General features: G+C 30.9%; 1 protein-coding gene across 2 annotated transcripts in view; it reads right to left on the bottom strand.

Moving 5' to 3' along the window:
• LOC111627934 (DNA polymerase subunit gamma-1-like) overlaps positions 1-18,801 on the bottom strand; it is a 117,193-nt gene that overhangs the window by 95,580 nt on the left and 2,812 nt on the right. For both annotated transcript variants that reach the window (XR_002757085.1, XM_023371625.1), the window contains exons 2-6: positions 16,078-16,388; positions 13,170-13,365; positions 10,531-10,665; positions 10,288-10,422; positions 6,172-6,251 (exon numbers count right to left, since the gene is read on the bottom strand). Coding sequence is in view for 1 of the 2 variants with exons in the window: in XM_023371625.1 (XP_023227393.1) it covers positions 6,172-6,251; positions 10,288-10,422; positions 10,531-10,665; positions 13,170-13,365; positions 16,078-16,388 (857 nt within the window). In the remaining variant the exon portion in view is untranslated. The remainder of the gene's footprint in view (positions 1-6,171; positions 6,252-10,287; positions 10,423-10,530; positions 10,666-13,169; positions 13,366-16,077; positions 16,389-18,801) is intronic.

The following is an 18,801-nucleotide window of genomic DNA, read 5'->3' on the forward strand; positions in this document are numbered from 1 at the left end:
AAAACAGAGTAAAAAAAGGCTGCTACTCATGTAATTTATTTAATTTAAAATTTTACCTTATTATGTAGCCTAAACTGTATAACAGGGATACATACATACAAGAAAGACAATGGCCATACATATGGCTACAGTACCCTCTATGTTTGATGTTGGCATGCAGTTTTTACGCTGCAAGGCCATAGTCCCCCAAAGGGTCTAAAAGAAAATCCAAGTATAGCGAACACCAATAATTGAGTGCCACCACAAATAGTTAAGCGTAGAAGTTATTGCCAAGTGGCTGTTACAGTAGAGTCTCGAAAACTCGGTACTCGATAACATGGCAGTCCGGATAACTCGGCCACACCCTGGCAGGGCAAAAAAATCCTTAGTTAATTAATTTTCATTATAGACAGCTTTATGCCTCAAAGTATTTTTCTGAGGTCTGTCTTATCAGGTAAATTACTGTACACAGTGTATTCATTAATTTTCATTTTCATATAGTAAGGGCTCTATGCCTTCATAAAGGACATACTTTTCCTTTGTTTAAGGTTATTTGGGCAGTTTATTCTCTGTTGTATTCTCAAGTAAACAATACATACAAGTACAGTACAGTATTTTCTGAGGAAACACTCATACTTATTTTTTTTAACCCCATTCCCGACAACCCAGCATTTTCACAAACTCGGCCACCCTTCGGTCCACATTAGGCCAAGTTTTCAAGACTCTACTGTATTAGGAAGACTTATATCTACTTAATACTAATAAAACTGAATGCAATTGCAAATCTTAATACTACTTAACAGCTAGACAGACAGTGTGAAAAGCAAACGAAAGCATTGACAAACTAGACAAGACTAACAGACCAACAGAAACAAACAAGCAAGACCCCAAAATTTTGTTTATTTATTTTTTTAAACGTTAACTAGTTTAGTTTTTTAAACGTTAACGCTAGTTTAGTTAGTGAGTAAGTTAACTCACTAACTAAACTAGCCTACCATAACCTAGGATGAACCTAACCAGACAACTAAAGCTAACAAACCCTAATCTAATTTAACCAAACCTGTCATAACCTAATGGAAACCAAGCTAAGCGTCCCTAATCTAACTTACAACTAGGACTAACCAAATTTAGACTGAAAAAGAAAACAGAAAATAAGAATTAAAATACAAAGTTGAAAGGCAGCTATATACCGACAGTTGAAACAAAGCAAGGAAAAGCTAATTGCCATCCATGCCCCCGGAGTGAGTGCTCTCAAGAGCTCCACTAAGGGATATGAATGCGAGTAGATGATGGGACATTGTACACGTGTGAATGAGTTGGTGCAGGTGGCAAGGCCAGTTGTACCCTTCAAGAAATGCAGCTCTCATTAAACTATCCCTGATTGTACCTACTGCAGCGAAAAACTAAGTGAAGTGGTGTTTGGTCCTGAATACCACAATCACATTGTGGATTGTCCCCAAGGTTAAGTTAACCCTTTAGTTCCTCGCCCGAGTTAACTCAGGCAGGTTACATAGCGTTACAGAAAACTTGGTCCTTTCGCCCCTAAAAAAAATTTTTTTCCTTCAATTTTTGGATGTTTTTTAGGTCTCCAATTTTTTTCAAAAATTTTTACCTGCGCGAAAAAATTTTATTGTGATTTTAATCTACCTTTAATGACGCATGATTAACAATTAATTGTTTTTTAATGGGAGTTTGATATCAAATTTCATTCATTGTTCTAAAGTTCTAGTGCATGGATTTTCCTTCGGTAAAGTTATTTAAAGCTACTTTCTGATATCAAAAACAACCTCCAATAGTTTTTTAATTTTTTTAATTAATATATTTTATTATATATACGTTTAATTAAGTCGGGGGATCGGAAATCGCAATAAAAAACGTAATTTTTTAAAAATATTTTAAAATATACGGCCAGCTAGTATTCACCCTACTATAAACCCTTTGCCTCCCGAAACTTCTATGAGAATGTCCTGGGAAATCCAACACCAGCTGTTCTCAAGGTCATCCACCTGTAAACACAATGACTCATCAGTGTCAGATTTCACAGAAAGGCGAGACAATGGAAAATAAAGTTTGAAACTTTTTCTTCAAAATTAACACATTTCTTTCATTTTTTCTCAGTTTTAAGTATTTTTTATGTTTAATTACATTAATATTAAAATTGGTGGGAACTGAAGCAATTAAATCTGTGCAAGTATTGCTTAAAGTTGCCGTAAGTAGCTGAGTGAGGGAGTAACTAGGGTAAAAGTGGCAAAGAATCACAGTAGTGTCAACCATGGGTGTAAAAGTGTAGGTGATCTTACCAGTGATGTCATGGTCCCAGCTGTCTTGCCAGAGAATGAAGATTTGTTTCTTGACATGATTGTTGATGTACGAGGTAGGAATGTAAATGAAAGTACTAGTGACTGAAGACTTTGCAGCTTGTTTTTTGGCAAGATTGTCAGCACCTCTTGTTACCGAGAACCCCCGCATGTCCCAGGACCCATTGGAAATCTATTCTAATGTTGTTGTCTAAGTGTCTGAGAATGTGGTGTATGAGATGGACGAGTTTTAAGCAGCTATCAGACTTTGCAATCCTGCGTAAAGCTACCCTACTGTCAGAATAAATGCAATAGTGTTAGTAGTGTCTTTTGTCTTTCCTACACCTTATGTGAATTAAGCTCATGTAAATAGCTAAAGTTTCCACCTGTGCTATTGAGCAGTGTGTACCTAAACAGAAGCAAGTGTTGTGATGCTCACAGCCTAAGTCAGAGTAAACTACAAAAGTAGCACCCATATCATCACCCATCTTGGAACCGTCAGTGTAAATCCTAAACATGGGATGATCACCTGGATCTTCGAAGTAAATGTCAGAGGCAAGCTGATGGGAAGAGTGGTAATCATAAGTCGGGAGGGTATTTTTGTTGATGATTGATGATATCAAAAAATTCAGCAAAGTCAAACTGGTGGTAATCTTACCTACTCTAATCATTTTGTCAACATCCAAGTTGCTATAATCTCACCAGGGTAAGGTGACAAGATTTTCCCGCCAAATAATGCATTTAATTTCTAAGTCGATAGGGGTCAATCCTGACATTACCAAAAGGGCACTAGTGGGTGCAGTCCTATAAGCCTTCCAAATGCAAAGAGCTGCAATCCTTTGAACAGATAACAGTTTTTGATGGTTATGGACTTTGGCAGCCATGTGGCCCCAACCTGTATGGCATAGAGGAGTATTGGCTGAATTGCACCCCTGTTAATGAGCTTATTATCATTGGGGCCAAGGCCCCATATGTTCCTAGCAATACTAATGAGGGCATTGGCCATCTTTTTAGCTTTGTCCATAATGTATTTGATATGGGATGTGAAGTTAAGTCTCTTATCAAAAATAACACCTAAATATTTAATTTCCATTGTTTACTTCATTCTGTGAGTACCTATTCGAAGGGTAAGCTTTCTGACGAGTGGCACATTCCTACCAACTATCATGCTTTCACATTTGTCTGTGTTAATGGGTTGGCTATGCTTAATACTCCACTGGTGAATGTTATTGAGAATGTTGTTGCATATGTCCTGTAAGCGTTCACTGTTGCTGTGTGAAGCTAGAATAATTGTGTTGTCCACATAGCCCTGTATGAGAGAGCCAGGAGGCAGTGTGTCGTTTAAGTGCAAAATAGAGTTTAGGCTATGTTTCAAAGACCAGAACCAGACCTGGACCCCTGAGGACAGCCTCAAGTGATGGGTATGACTAGGTTATTTTGTGTTGTATAAAAACCTGCACTCCTGTCACTAAGATAGGACTGAAGAAGTTTGTAAAGATTTTGAGAGCAGTGATGAGTATGTAATGTGAGCAGGATAAAAGGCCACCAGACATAATCGAAGGCACCTCTAAAGTCAATAATGATAATTGAGGTATGCTGATGGTTTTGTTTAGCCTGGTGAATGTAGTTAACGACCTGATGGATGGCATCTACTGTACCTTTGTTTTTAAAGAAGCCAAATTGATTCTGATGCAGGGCTTTACACTTGCTTAGATGCCATGTGATCCTATTAATCATTAGACCATCTAACACTTTTTCCAGAATTGGGAGAAGGCAGATCAGCCTGTGTTTTTTGTAAGTGTTTACACTGGTGGGTTTGGGAATGAATTTGACACTAGCCTTTTTCCACTGAGTAGGAAAAAGGCCAGTGTTCAAGCAGATACTGAAGAAAATTACAAACGCTGTAAGATTGGCATCAAATGCATGTTTTATCCTAGTGGTTATGCTGTCAAGACATGGGGCTTTGTTATCAATGAATGAACAGATGGCATTCGAAACCTTGATATAGGTGAAGTTGTGGTCATTGTCTGTATTAGGTGGAGTGAGTGTAGAATATAACAGGGATAGTATAAAACTTTCTATTTTACTTTTTTGGTGTTCTATCAAAAAGCTTTAGAACTGTTGTATTTAACATGCATGTTGACTGCCAAATTAACAAATAGAAACTGTCACTTACAAGTTAACTCATAGGTGACAGTTTCTATTAGGACCCCTATTACAAGTAGAAAAGCAATCTAATTTACAGCATGCTATACTATCATACTTGTAAAATATAAATATAAGTTTTAAACGGTTGGCATTTATAAGAATAATTAAAAATAATTCTAGCCTTACAGAATAGAAAAATTAATTTTGAAAAAAATAAAAATTAGTGTTGCAACGAATAGTATATTCGGCCAAACTATTAGGCTTGATTAACGCATGTACGAAAATTGGCATGCAAACCACATTATGGCAAGGACTCTGCTCTCTATTGGCCCACTATCACTACGCTTCGTCAATTGCGTTAATTATTGACAGTTCAGACAAGAGTGTCATGGCAGTATGTGATAAGTGATGATATCAAATGTGGATAACAATGAAATGACCTAACATGTAAATAACGGAAAAAGAACAGAGAAGGACCACAAAGTGAAAATGTGAAAATAAATATGAAATTGAGTTTATAACATAATCGACTTGTTTGATTATGCTCAATAAGCTGCCTTGAACAAGTTGAGGCAGCTTATTGGCGCGAAATTTGCGGCCGTGAATGCCAAACAATTGTTGTCATAGACTTCGGAAAGCTAAATGCTTGTAATGAAAGTCACTTAGTGTTCACGGGCGAAAGCCTGGGGTCATTCAGGCTACCAAGCTGTTTCGAATCTGTGAAATCATAACTGTTACTTATACCAACATGCTATCTGTCTCTTTTCTCCATTATCACCAGGCTATGAGTCACGTAATTGTAAAATGGGAAATCTATGGCGGAAAAATGACGAATTGAAAGTATCGTGAGGGCGTATTATGATGTATGCATAGGCATATGTGGACTAGAGCGATAGAGGAAAGAGAAAGGAAAGAGCAAAGACGAGCGCTTAAAAAGATAGGTAGGCAGGGTCAGACCCTCAGATGTGCGACGATTCTCAAATGAATAGGTGTGTACGTGTGCTGATCTTTGTAATTATAAATTGTGAATACAAGTGACTAATACTATGTTCTTTTTTTATTTTGTGCATGTTATAAGTTATAAATATATATAAACAAACAACATTAACCCAATAACATTAAATCTAAATACCAAAATGATTAATTTACTGTGTTTTTGTTATTTCTTACTCCTGTTTTTAGGTATTTGGTATTCGGCCGAATAGTGATTACATATTCGGTCAAATAGCGAAAAATAGGCCGAATACTGAATAGTAACAGAATATTCATTACATCACTAATAAAAATTAAATCAATTCACAATAAAATAGACAATACAAGTATACAAAATCAGGATGGCATCATGAGAGCAGTTTAGTTGTAACAAGTTGGCAATCAACAAGTTAAGAAAAGCTTGTTGTAGTTTTTCTATTGATTCAAATCATGACTATGATAAAATATATAGTGACTATATAGTCTGGTATAACAGAAGGTCAGTGATCTGCAGGACCTGAAAAATAGTCCATAGCAGCAGGAATTCACTACAGCAAATGAGTTTTCTTATAATTTTCATGATGAATATCAGCTGTCCATAATGACATGAAGTCCATTATATTGGGTTTCATAATATCAAGCTTTTACAGTATTACTCAAAAAACTATTTTATTTCCACAGTTAAGCAGCTTTCCAATTACTTGTTCTAATAAATTGTATGAAATAGCATTTATTTTAAGGATAGAAAAACTAAATAATATTTTAGCAGATTTACCTTGAATAAAATATAGGAAGCAACTTCTGCAAAATTTTATGGGTAGCAAAAACATCATTTGCACAATATGAAACTAATTCCTGTAGTAAAATAAATACATATAAAAATAAATAAAAAAGGGAAAAAAAGAAACCTGTGGATATCTAAGAAATCATCACACTATTTAACTTACTAACTTTTAAAATATTAATTATAAAACTTAATTCAATCAAATAGTGAAATATTATGTAGTTAATACTATTAACAATTAAAACATTTTTATAAGTATAATATATGCACCAATTGAAGGATTTGTTCATGTAATAAGGAAAAAATTTTAATCACTAAATATATTTTAAGATTCTAATAATGTATAATTAAAACTTATCTAAATATAATTTCTTGAGTATTTATTCAATTATTAGAATAAAAGGTGATAATAAAAGTCTTCCCCCAGTCAATAATTTCAAAAATCAATTGAACAATCACTGCAGATCTCTTGCTGATATATACTGTCATGCATGTGCTAAATTATGGTTTGAATTTCTCTCCCTTCTAGTCCTTCCATTGGAAGGGGACAACAATACCTATTTTCATTAGCCCCTAATGAAAATAGGTATTGTTGATTACAAAGTTGTAGCACACAATAAATATTTATTATTGCCTTTTAGTGCATTCCAAAATATCAAGTGGGATTCCACTTGATATTTTGGTAACTGTATATGACAGGTAACTGCTTTACTACACAACACACAACAGGTGGCAGTGCATCACTGCACAACCAAATGCAATGAGAGTGACAGTCACATTAAACAGCAAAAAAATTCATTGCAATTGCATGAAATAAACTTTCATTTTTATGTTTAATTTTGTTACTCATTTATGTGTAGTTTGTAAAGTAGCCCATCATTATATTGTAGATTCAAATATATCATGCAATTTTTCCCCCAAATTTTAAAAGTGTTTGAATTAATAAATTTTAAACTATCAATTGCCATTGAATTTCTACTTGCAATGAAATATGGTATTTTATTCCTATCTCTACAGGCAAAATAAGCAATAAAAATCCAAAATCAAAGCTGGAATAGATAACTTGTAAAATCAAAACCAGTCACACTTTTCCATAAATGGGTTTAATCAATGAATATACAAACATTTTTGGCTTATTTTTATAACTTTGCCTAAGGTTTTAAACTACAAAATTCCAAAATTCTCTACAAAAGGTAATTTCAAAATTTTCTAGTTTAAAGTAATGAAGAAGAAACACAGTCATCCACTGTTGTCAATATGAAAGAAGCTGTAGAAATGTTGAAGAGAGCCGGCACTGTTTATGCACAGTGCCGGCTCTCTTCAACATTTCTACAACTCAGATTACATAACTGAAATAAAATTAGTGCATTTTCGTGTTTTACTTTCAAATGGAAGGCAAACAATGAAAGAAAAAAGGAAAACAATCAACTTTAGATTCCATTTCTACTCAAAATCTTTCAATTTTTTCACATAGAGTATAAATATACTGCATTGTACATGAACACAGTATTTTTTTGAAAATTACAAGTACCTTACTGTAATAAAGTTTATTTCTATACTCTATTTTTAAAAAAAATCTGTTTTATGTTTCCTTTCAATATCAAGTTATTGACAAGACTATGTCTTGTTTATAAAATTGTACTGCCCGATTTTCTTACCAGCATAGAAGTATGAAGGAGAACATGTCGAGAGTTGATATTTGGTACAGAGTATTAAGTGCCCAAATCATTTGCGCATAAAAAAATCCAGACTCGTAGGTAGTCAGGGGACTGAGAATCGAGTCAAAATAAAATACAAAATGGCGACCCTCTTCTACAAACAGGCAAAACTCCCCACCAAAGGTAGGTAGGGGAGAGTACCATCCACAGTCTTTCTAAGAAGTGAACTCTGACCTTAGAATTGAACACATAGTTTCTTCTATATTAAATAAAATTTGTAATCTAATTTTGTAAATTTGGGAGTGCTTCAAATATGATGTTAAAACGGTTTTATGTCTTTACAAGTGGGTTTTTTTTTAACATTATCTAGTATAGTAAAATTGTAGGACTGATAAAAATTTGACATTATATTAGGGTTGTCATTACATTTGATGACATTATAATCAAGTTAAACTGTATATTGCTTGTGCAAAATAAAAAAATAATTTCAGATGATACAATAGCCACAATTATTTTTTTCAAAAATGGGAACTTTTCGTTACACATCAANAAAAGTTATACAGTAGAGCATCGATTATCCGAAAGTAAAATTGTAGGACCGATAAAAATTTGACATTATATTAGGGTTGTCATTACATTTGATGACATTATAATCAAGTTAAACTGTGTATATTGCTTGTGCAAAATAAAAAAATAATTTCAGATGATACAATAGCCACAATTATTTTTTTCAAAAATGGGAACTTTTCGTTACACATCAACAAAAATTCAACCTGGGCCGACACACAACGGAGAGAAATTTTGAAATTAGATAGGTCAATTTCATTGAAAATGTATCATGGCTGGCAAAGTTTGAACGATCATGCCCAAAAGCAGCGATATCAAAGAAGATAGGAGAATGAGAACGAGACCTGCCTTGAGCATCAAAGTGATTCTGTCTCTCAGACATACTCTTGTCCCAAATACAGTTTTGCCATTTTACATGTTTATTTGTTGTTTTTAAGAACCATATCCTCATTTACAAGTTTCTGTGAATTCATATTAATATTGTCTATCGGCATTATTATTTTACTTGAAATATTACTACAAGTACCCTCAACAAATTACAGATTGTCTTCTTCAAGCATAGAATAATGGAATCTTAATGGAACCTTACAATTTAAAATATACATTATGTACCAAACAGCAAATTTAAAATGTATTTCATAGGGTGCATCAATACAAGTCTCATTTCATTCTAATTTCATTCTTCAAGCAAAATAGATTTTATCAAATTTTTCAATTTTAAAAAGTTAAGAGTAAACCATTTATTTTAATTAAAGGTAAATATTTGAAAAGAATAAACTCTTTACCATGTTTTGCCAAAGCAATTAAAAAACCAATGAATTGTTATTCTTATTAACACACTAGCTTACCTGTCGCGCATTGCTGCGATCTCAGAAGAAACAAAATTCAAGCAAACTCATTATAATAAAATTCAATTTACATTTTATCATTTTTATTGAAACTTATTATTATTATTGATTTTCATCGGAAAACATTTCAAAGTGTTGTTTCAATTCTATTTATTTATTGGAGTGCTTGTGGGTACACGATATTTTTTGTTTTTCATCTGGTGTGTACACGAATAAATCAGAAGGTTTTCCGACGCATGAGCTGGCCACATACAGTTGTCCATGTGAGAAGCACGGATCCTCCAAATCTAGCCCACACACTTGCAGCGATTGTCAGAAGTGCGATATTTCCCATTTTTATATATTTTTTTTAATCCTTTACAATTTTAATTATTTAACTGCTTCTTCCTCTCTTCCTTGGCATGTTGTGAAATTTCTGATAGTTGGATAATAAACCATTTTATTGTAATTTGTCTTTTTAAATTATTTTGAGTTGATATTAAAATTTGGAAAAGGGGGATCCCTAGATCGGTAAAATAGGTGAATTTCCTTCTATAACTTTGGTTGTTGTTCAGGATACAGTTAAGGTTTTAACAAAGTTCGAGCGAATATATAATTAGCAGAAAATAGTTGAAATAAAGTAACTAAACAAAAATTATTACAAATATCATAAATAACAGTTCACAAATGCATATATAGAGATATTTTTTGGAGGGGGAAATGGTCTTCACAATTTAAAATCGATTAAACTCAAATGAAATGCTCATATACACTCACGCCATCTATCATAGGATAAATGTACTATGGCAGAAACCTTCATGGGAGTGTATTAAACAACTTCCCAAAGTTTCATGGCAATCGGATAAACGGTGTGATAATGCATGAAGGACATACAGACAGACAGACATACATACATTCATTTATTTTTATATATATAGATTAGACAATGTTCTAGAAACAGTTAAATTTTTATAATTCTTCCTGAAAACATCTGAATTGTAATTCACAGATTTCTTAAATATAAATTATAATTAATATTAAATTTAGAAAAATACCTGAAAATTTTCTCTGATATCATTCAAAGTGCCAGTAATGAAAATATCTTTAGGATCTTTATTAATTTGCTCTCCTTCATTATATAAAGAATAGACATCAGCCAAATTATTTAATGAACTGATATCTAACCACATCTGTATGGGATTATAAATAAATAAAATTAAGAAAATAAAATTTTAATAATAATAGTTTATTGTTAAAATAACATGTACTATACCTTATATTTCAGTAATTATACTTACCAAAGGAGATAAATCATTTTCTGAATTATCTTTTTTCTTAGATTTGTAAGCCATTGACATAGCTCTCTGAGTAGATGTTAATCCAGAAACACACATATGCAGTGATAATGTATCTAAAAATCTTAATTTTGTACCCTGAAAAATATTTTTAATTTTATTAAAAATAGATAATCATTTGTTACTTTATAATATTGTAAAAAGTATTTATAAATTTTCAAAAACATTACTGTTATGCTTTATTAAAAAAAATATTTATTTTATTACAACAATAATTCATATTTATTGTATCCAAGTGATTTCAACTCAAACAATCCATCTTCACAGACTCTTTATACAATATAAAACCAAATGTATTAAATTGCTGGAATAAATTAAGCAGACAAAAGACAATTTAAATTAATTTTTGCAAATGATTCTGCTGTTATCAAAACTAAAACTGATAAAAAGCATCACTTGACAGCTCAAAATTATTGTTCGTTGGCAGAAAATAAATAAAAGTCAAAATTTGGTGTATTAAGACTTTACTTAAGACCTACTTTTTTATCTACTTTTATGTAATTTTTAATTTTTTAAAATTTGAAATAATAATGTGTATTAATTTTTAAATATACTGATATAAAATATATGATGTTCATACATTCAAATAATTTTTTGAATAAATGTTCTAAAATTTAATAGTTCAAATACTTGAACTTGATAATGGCTAATTAAAGATTCAGTTTCTCAAGTTAATTTCATATAGTTGTTTACATTCATTCTAAATTCTTAAATTGAAAAATCTTCAAATAATAAACAAGAAATACTACCATTTCATTTTTTAGACAATTATATTATATATTTTTAAATAATTCTAAAATTAAAATAAATTTTCAAACATTACACATTACTTTAGCTTTTAGTATTCTAAGACAGCATTTCTCAACATTTGTAAGCCCAAGGACCAGTAAAATGTCTGAAAAATTCTATAGACCACTAAGTTTTGTACACTTAATTTTTTTTTTAAATCTATGTGGGTATTACCAACATTTGGGATATACTGTACCATTTATAACGTAATAAATTCAAAAAAAATATTTTGAACACATATGGAAACATAATTAATTAAATTGGAAGTAAATTATTAAAAGTGAATCAGCATTGAACAAAGCTTTAATTTAAGTTTACTTGCAGTCCACCTACCCTATCATTGTAGACCACAGGTTAAGAAATACTCCTCTAAGATATTTCACTATATAATCAATCTGTCTTCTTAACTCCAAAGTTGATTGTACATACAGGTAATACAAAGCTGATTGTACATGCAAAAAATTGCCATGTTATGCGAATCCGTGTTATACAAAACAAAGAACTAGTACGAAAAGGGGGGTTAGGTTCCAAAAATTAATAAACATGCTATTATATTTTTATAATTAAGATAAATATCTTTATTAAAATTTTCTTAAGTGATACATATTAATATAAATTAAACAATGTTTTCTTCGTTATCACTAAGCACTATTAACCAAGGATGTTTTCTTTTTTGGCAAGATATCCTTATCCTCTGAGCATTTTTCTGCATTATCTTCAGATCCATGCATTTTGCAAAAAATATGCTATTTTAGATTGCTTGCTTTTAGTTAAAAGATCTTTATAAATTTCCTTATATGGTGTTAAGGACTTATGAAGAATAAAGCAAGTATGGAATAAGGGAAAACATCTGGCAACACTGAAACAAGTTTTGAGAAGGATCATGTGTATCAACAGAAGGCAGGAAAAGAAAATTTACATACTTCAGTACTAATAGTTCATGAAAATAATAAATTTTCATGAACTATTAGTATTTAAGTATGCGAAAATTTATTATATTTCATGTTGTACCCAATTCTCAAACCATGTTAGAGTGAATCTGTGCTATTGAAGTGCTGTGTTATACGGGGTTACCTGTACATTAATTCAATATTTAGAAATAACATAAAATTATAGAATTTTGCTAAATTAAGATGTTTTCTAAATAGAAATCTTCTCAATATTTTCAAATTGTATTTATCTATTTTTCTATGATCAATTACAATTATTCAGATTTTATATAATCTTAAACAAACACAACTTTTCTGATTTCAAGAATATTTTTAATATCTAAATTATATGAGTGATCAAATGAGAACAGAATTTGTGAGAAGTAGAATGAAAAGTTAGATAATGCCATAAATTGACAGCATCTAACTTTCACATATCACTGATGAATGCATCATTATCTTGTTATTGTTATTTAAATCAAGTACTGAGTATTAAGTACAAATATTTTTTATTAATTAATTTAGTTAGAGTTTTAAATGTTATCATCAAGTCTATAGTAAGTAAATGCTCAATATTTCATTACTTTTTGCAACAGAGCAGGACAGTAACAAGCATGGCCACCTCATAATGTCATGAAATCTCATTCATGGTATTGCCAAATATACCCAATATTATCATAATACTTCTTTTAATTTACATTTTCACTTTATAATTTGATAATCTTATTCTGCTAATTAGAAGAGACTATTATAATGTTAAAAAATTTCTATTGTTTATAAAGACAATTATTTTATGTACAACTATAAATGTTTACTAAGATTATTTTAATTTATTTCTTTTTAAATTAAAATTTTTACACAAACCTGAACGAAATATTGCTCTTTTACAAAAGCTCGATCAAACATTACATTATGACCAATTACTATTTTTTCTGACCAATCTTTTTTTCCTGATGCTTTAACATTTCCTTGTATTTCTAATGGTATGAGATCAGCCAAAGTAATGCCTTTTGACCAAGAAAACTGCTCATTAACAAGTCTTTCACTACACCAACAATACCTAAATAAAATAGTAATTAATACTTAAATTGATTTTTAACAACTATTTTATATTTAATCAACACAAAATTATAATTTCAGTTATTATAAATATCTACAGTTAATATTGTTAACTCTCTGAATAACACAAAAACACCAAGAAATCAGTAATAAAAAACAAAAATATTTTATGCTATGAACATTGTCAGGTTTTCTCAAATATAAATTGACAGAACACATTTTTTAAAATTGAATCAAATAGGTTCAAAATTCAAAAAATTTTAAAATAGACATGTCTGAAACAAAGAAAGTTCTACATCAGTTCAACCAATACACACCAAACTGTAGAGATTTTATCATAATGATTTGATCATAATGATGAATGATTTTATTATTTCTAGTTTTTAAACATTTTATTTCATGTAATCCAGAATTAATGTTTCATTTCTATTGTGACCTTTCGGGTCGGCACCTCTTTAGTACCCTGTCAGGACTGACACCACAGTGTTTATCGGAACACAGAAGCCAAGACGGCAATTACTACATCACACTGTTGTGCGAGCAGTCCCGTAAATGGACAGACAGATTCGTAATGCCAGCCGATTGAGAGACAGCATGTGGAAGAGACTTGAACTACAATTAACACTTAACAAGGATTTAATTAAAAATAAATTAGATAAGATACAGAGGTTCTAAAGTTTTGTCGCGGAGAGAGAGAGTTCACATAAGGTTCGCATGGTGATAAATACCTATGGTAATAGCTATCCCAATCAAAGTCGCATCAAATCGGAGAACCAGGTAATAGTTCTTCTTATAGGCTTTTTCAGGATTTGTCCAAGAGTGAAATATCCAGTCAAAATGTCCCGTTGAAATATCCAGGCTCTATCGTGCACTAACACAAAAAAAAATGATTGTTGATAAAGGTTATCCTATGGAATGGGCTACGACTTCTTTCCTCTCTGAGGACTAAAACAGCGAATGACTCTTTTCGGCCGTCTCTGGCGATATTCACGGACAAATTCAACCGTGCAGAGGTTAAAAGATCACAAGAAAGAGTCATGTTGCCTTCAAGAAAATGTAATGAGAAACTTACTCAGGTAGCTACAAACAACAATTGTTATGTAACTCGAACAATATTAATATTAAAGTCTAGTTCAAATATAGGAATTTCTGCTACCTCACATTATCTTCATGCACTTCAAAACATTCTCACTTTCATATTGTTTTTGAATTTCATCCAGCATATTAATAAGGATCCCAACACTTGCGGGAGCGCAAGTGTGCGCGAATTTTTTCTACAACGCTTTTCTCTCGTTGGTGAGTTGGTTTCTCTTCTATTTTTAAGTTTCTAAGGTGAATGGTGAGGAAATCTTCGTCCTAACAAAACATAAGCCCCAAACAAAAATATAATAAAAAGCAAAATAAAAGTAAATAAAAATAATGCTCGGACTTGGTTCCTTACATCCTCATTTATATATATAAATGAATTATTTTACTTTTAAATCACATTTGCAGCACATGTGGTCATTTAGAAGAGTGTATTTTGCACTGTGCTACTGCTGTAAGAGGGTGATAAAGATTTCCTTTTCAAAGGAAATCAAATTGATCATATGGCCAAAAAATTTACTTAGAGAAAACTGATCATATTAGAAGATAGATCTTTGATAGGGGGAGTGTCATTTTTAGAAGTTTTACTATATTAAGGTTGAATTAAAATTAAAGTTGTTGCTTATTGTTAACTTCTCAAAAACACAAAAAAAGTTAGCTTTCATTTTATTTTTGATAAAATAATTTTATTGCATTTATATCAATATTAACTTAGCTTTTACCATCAGCAAATTCAAATATTTCACATTATTAAAACTCTATTATTAAAAAGTTTCATGTCAAAAATCAATAATAAAAATTATTATTATAACCATTGCATACAATAATTAGCAATTATTATACATATATATAATGACTAATTTACTATAAATAAAATATAATTAAACTAAATTTCTAATTTCTAAATTTATAAGGCTGCTAATTTAATTAATTAAATATATTATATAATTTGTCTAAAGGTATGACTTTATTTACTGTAGGCCTGGAAACAAAGATCAGACAAAGAGGAAACACATCTTTTGAGTTTGTGTTTGAGCTTGAACCTGCATCTTCTGCATACCATTCTGAGTTGATTTTTCCTTTCAGATTATTGTAAATTATTTAATTTATTTAAATTTAATTTTTAATTATTAATATTGATACAAGTTGATAATTAACTGCCTATCTTTAGGCAAGTTACACAGTTAATTAAATTAGAAGCTCAAATGAGATCATAAATCTGGCACTTAGATATCTGATTTAATTTTAATAAATTGTACTAGGTCAATGGTTCTCAAACTTTTTTAAAGTGATGCCCACTTTTTTGGTAAAAAACCTTTGTCTCCTACACATTTTGTAAAAACATACTGACCCATAATTTTCTTAGGATGTATTTTATTCTAGATATTCTTAGAAGATTTTTACACAATTATATTTTGAACAAAACAAAATTAAAATAACACACAGAGATAGCACTAAATAAAATCAAATTTTGATAATGAAATTATCATGTTGTAGTCATAATCATAATGGTAACTTTTTCAAGCTTCTATAAAAAGTCTCCTGCACCCAGATAGAGAACAATTGAACTAAATGATTGTTTACATATAATTTCATTCTACTGAATATTAAAAAAAAATTTTTTTACCAAGCTTCATTCGAAACTGCAGTTGCTAATGTTGGATATGGTGCATCTTTCAAACAAATTTCAACATCAAATACAAGAGCTGATTCCAGAGGATAATCAACAGATTCTACTTTGCCATTTGAATATCTGACCCATCCTTTTATAAATTCCCATTTTTGGGGTTTTTCTGGAAGCTCAGCATGTATTAGAATTTCTAGAAGTTTCCTATATTCAGATGAAAATCTATTCCCAAGATATTGAAAATGTTCATCAATATTGTTTCCAAATAATTTAGGCAGTTTCCATTCTATATCTGGAAGAACGGATGTTTCCTAAAAAATAAAAATAATGAAAAACTTGAACATGGAATAATAATTTGAAAGAAAAAGTTATACAGTAGAGCATCGATTATCCGAAACAATCGGGACTGGGGTTGTTCGGATAACTGATCATTTACAAAAAATATATTAAACACAAAACTGTACTGTATGTAATTTGTATCACACATCTTACAAATACATACCTTACATAATGTAATACATTAAACTAGGCCTACAGTTCAGTTTGGCAGGGAAAGGAAGAGTGCTGCAATGCCATAGTCCTAGAGGAAATTTGAATTTGCCAACTGGAACACTTTCAGTTAACTGATGTTTTGGTTGATTGGTATGTGGATAATTGATGTTCTACTGTATAACTATTTGTATTTTTATTAAATAAACAAAATAATAATAAAAATAAATAATAACTGATGATCATTCACTATTCATTACACCATATATTGACATTGACAGACTATATCTGCCCAGGGAAACTGAGTGAAGAGACAATCTGTGAAAGAAGAAAATGTGCATTGTCTGTGAAAATCAGTATTTATGAAAACCTCAAAATTAAAGTCCAGTGACTCTGGCATACACTTGCAACTGTGGTTCTAGTGATAATAACAAATTAGATGCCATCCTAAAAAGCCTTGGAGAGACACTTACAACAGATAAACATTGATAAAATCTCCAACTGTCAATTACAAAAACCATGTTGCTTGGATCTGTGCACATACTCCACCAATACATAACGTAATCCTAGGTTCTTAGGAAAAACTCAAAATGTCATAAAGTCCAACTCCAACCAGTGATGATACACTATTGTTTTGTTGTGTATCATAACAATAATAATAATAATAAACCTCTTTCTTTACTTCATAACTGGGTGCATAGGTAGACACTGGGCATCTTTTAACATCACTCTTTATTCAGATCTCATACACCGATATGTGTTTCAGGCATATGCCCCTCTTCCGTCATCTTTTTCTTTAAGACATTTGGTAAAGAGGTGCTAACTAATAAACATATTTTAAAAATATACATATTTACACTTAAAATTTCCCAACAGTACACTGAAGTGTGTTCAGTACACTAAAAAGTTAAATTTAAAAACTCACGCCAAGCTTTGTATAGTTTCTGGATACAAATTCACTGAGTTCAGCATTAATAAAGTTCCTTTAGTATTAACACAAGCACTTTCGACGAGTGTATAACCATCGTCTTCAGGTGAAAAGAACAAATTTTAATGAAACAAACGTTCTTTTCACCTGAAGACAATGGTTATACACTCGTCGAAAGTGCTTGTGTTAATACTAAAGGAACTTTATTAATGCTGAACTCAGTGAATTTGTATCCAGAAACTGTTCAGTACACTGTCTGAATATATGTATTTTTAACCTACTCCCTGGTATTCCCGACATATCTCAGGTTGCAACCTAATGACCTTAACCTGTGGACCCGAGATATCTTGTTTCAGCATTGGAACATTTTTGAAACTAAATGTTGCTAGTTGTTATAATTTTTATATTAAAACTAACTTCCAAAATATAATTTCAGACAATACGATTATTTTTTTAAAAAACATGTAATTTTAGTTAGTTAATTAAAATACTTTCGTACTGGAACTACACTATAAATAAAAATCAAAACCTTTAAACAATCCAGCAAATCGTTTTTTAATATCTTAAAAACACTTTCGAATGCTTTAAGCGATCATCCTCAGTTATCATTCTGAATCGAACGAAGAATTTGAAATTTCGTAAAACAAAAATTCAAAAAGAAGTTACATAAATATAAAATAAATACTGAAAAAAAAAATAAAATAAAATACTGTATTTTATTTTATTTCTTTATTTTGTTTTAATTATCTTGTATAATTTTTGCAATTATTTAAGCTTGGTAAATGTTAACGTATATTTATATAACCACTTTTTGAATTTTTGTTTTACGAAATTTCGAATTCTTCGTTTGATTCAGAATGATAACTGAGGATGATCGCTTAAAGTGTTCAAAAGCGTTTTTAAGATATCAAAAAACGATTTGCTGGATTGTTTAAAGGTTTTGATTTTTATTTATTTTTGTTAGGTTTAACATCAACAAAAATTCAACATGGTGTGACACCAACAGAGAAAAATTTCAACATGGGATAGGTTAAAAAGGATGTGTGTTAGTTAGCACCTCTTTACCAAATGCCTTAAAGAAAAGGCCAACAGAAGAGGGGAGTATGCCTGAAATGCGTTTCAGTGTGTAAGATATTCCTGAATAAAGAGTTATGTTAAAGATGCCAGTGTCTACCTATACACCCAGTTGTGAAGTAAAAAAGAATTAAAAGAAAACACAGTTTTGGAATAAGTCAATAATAAACCTCTCACAAGTCAGTACATCATCAAGGTGAAAGTGTTTAGTAGTTTGAACAAACTATAGAGTA

This window comes from Centruroides sculpturatus, unplaced genomic scaffold (genome assembly GCF_000671375.1).
Source record: "Centruroides sculpturatus isolate CEXI.00-Female unplaced genomic scaffold, Cexi_2.0 scaffold230, whole genome shotgun sequence".
In the NCBI taxonomy this organism is placed as follows: domain Eukaryota; kingdom Metazoa; phylum Arthropoda; class Arachnida; order Scorpiones; family Buthidae; genus Centruroides; species Centruroides sculpturatus.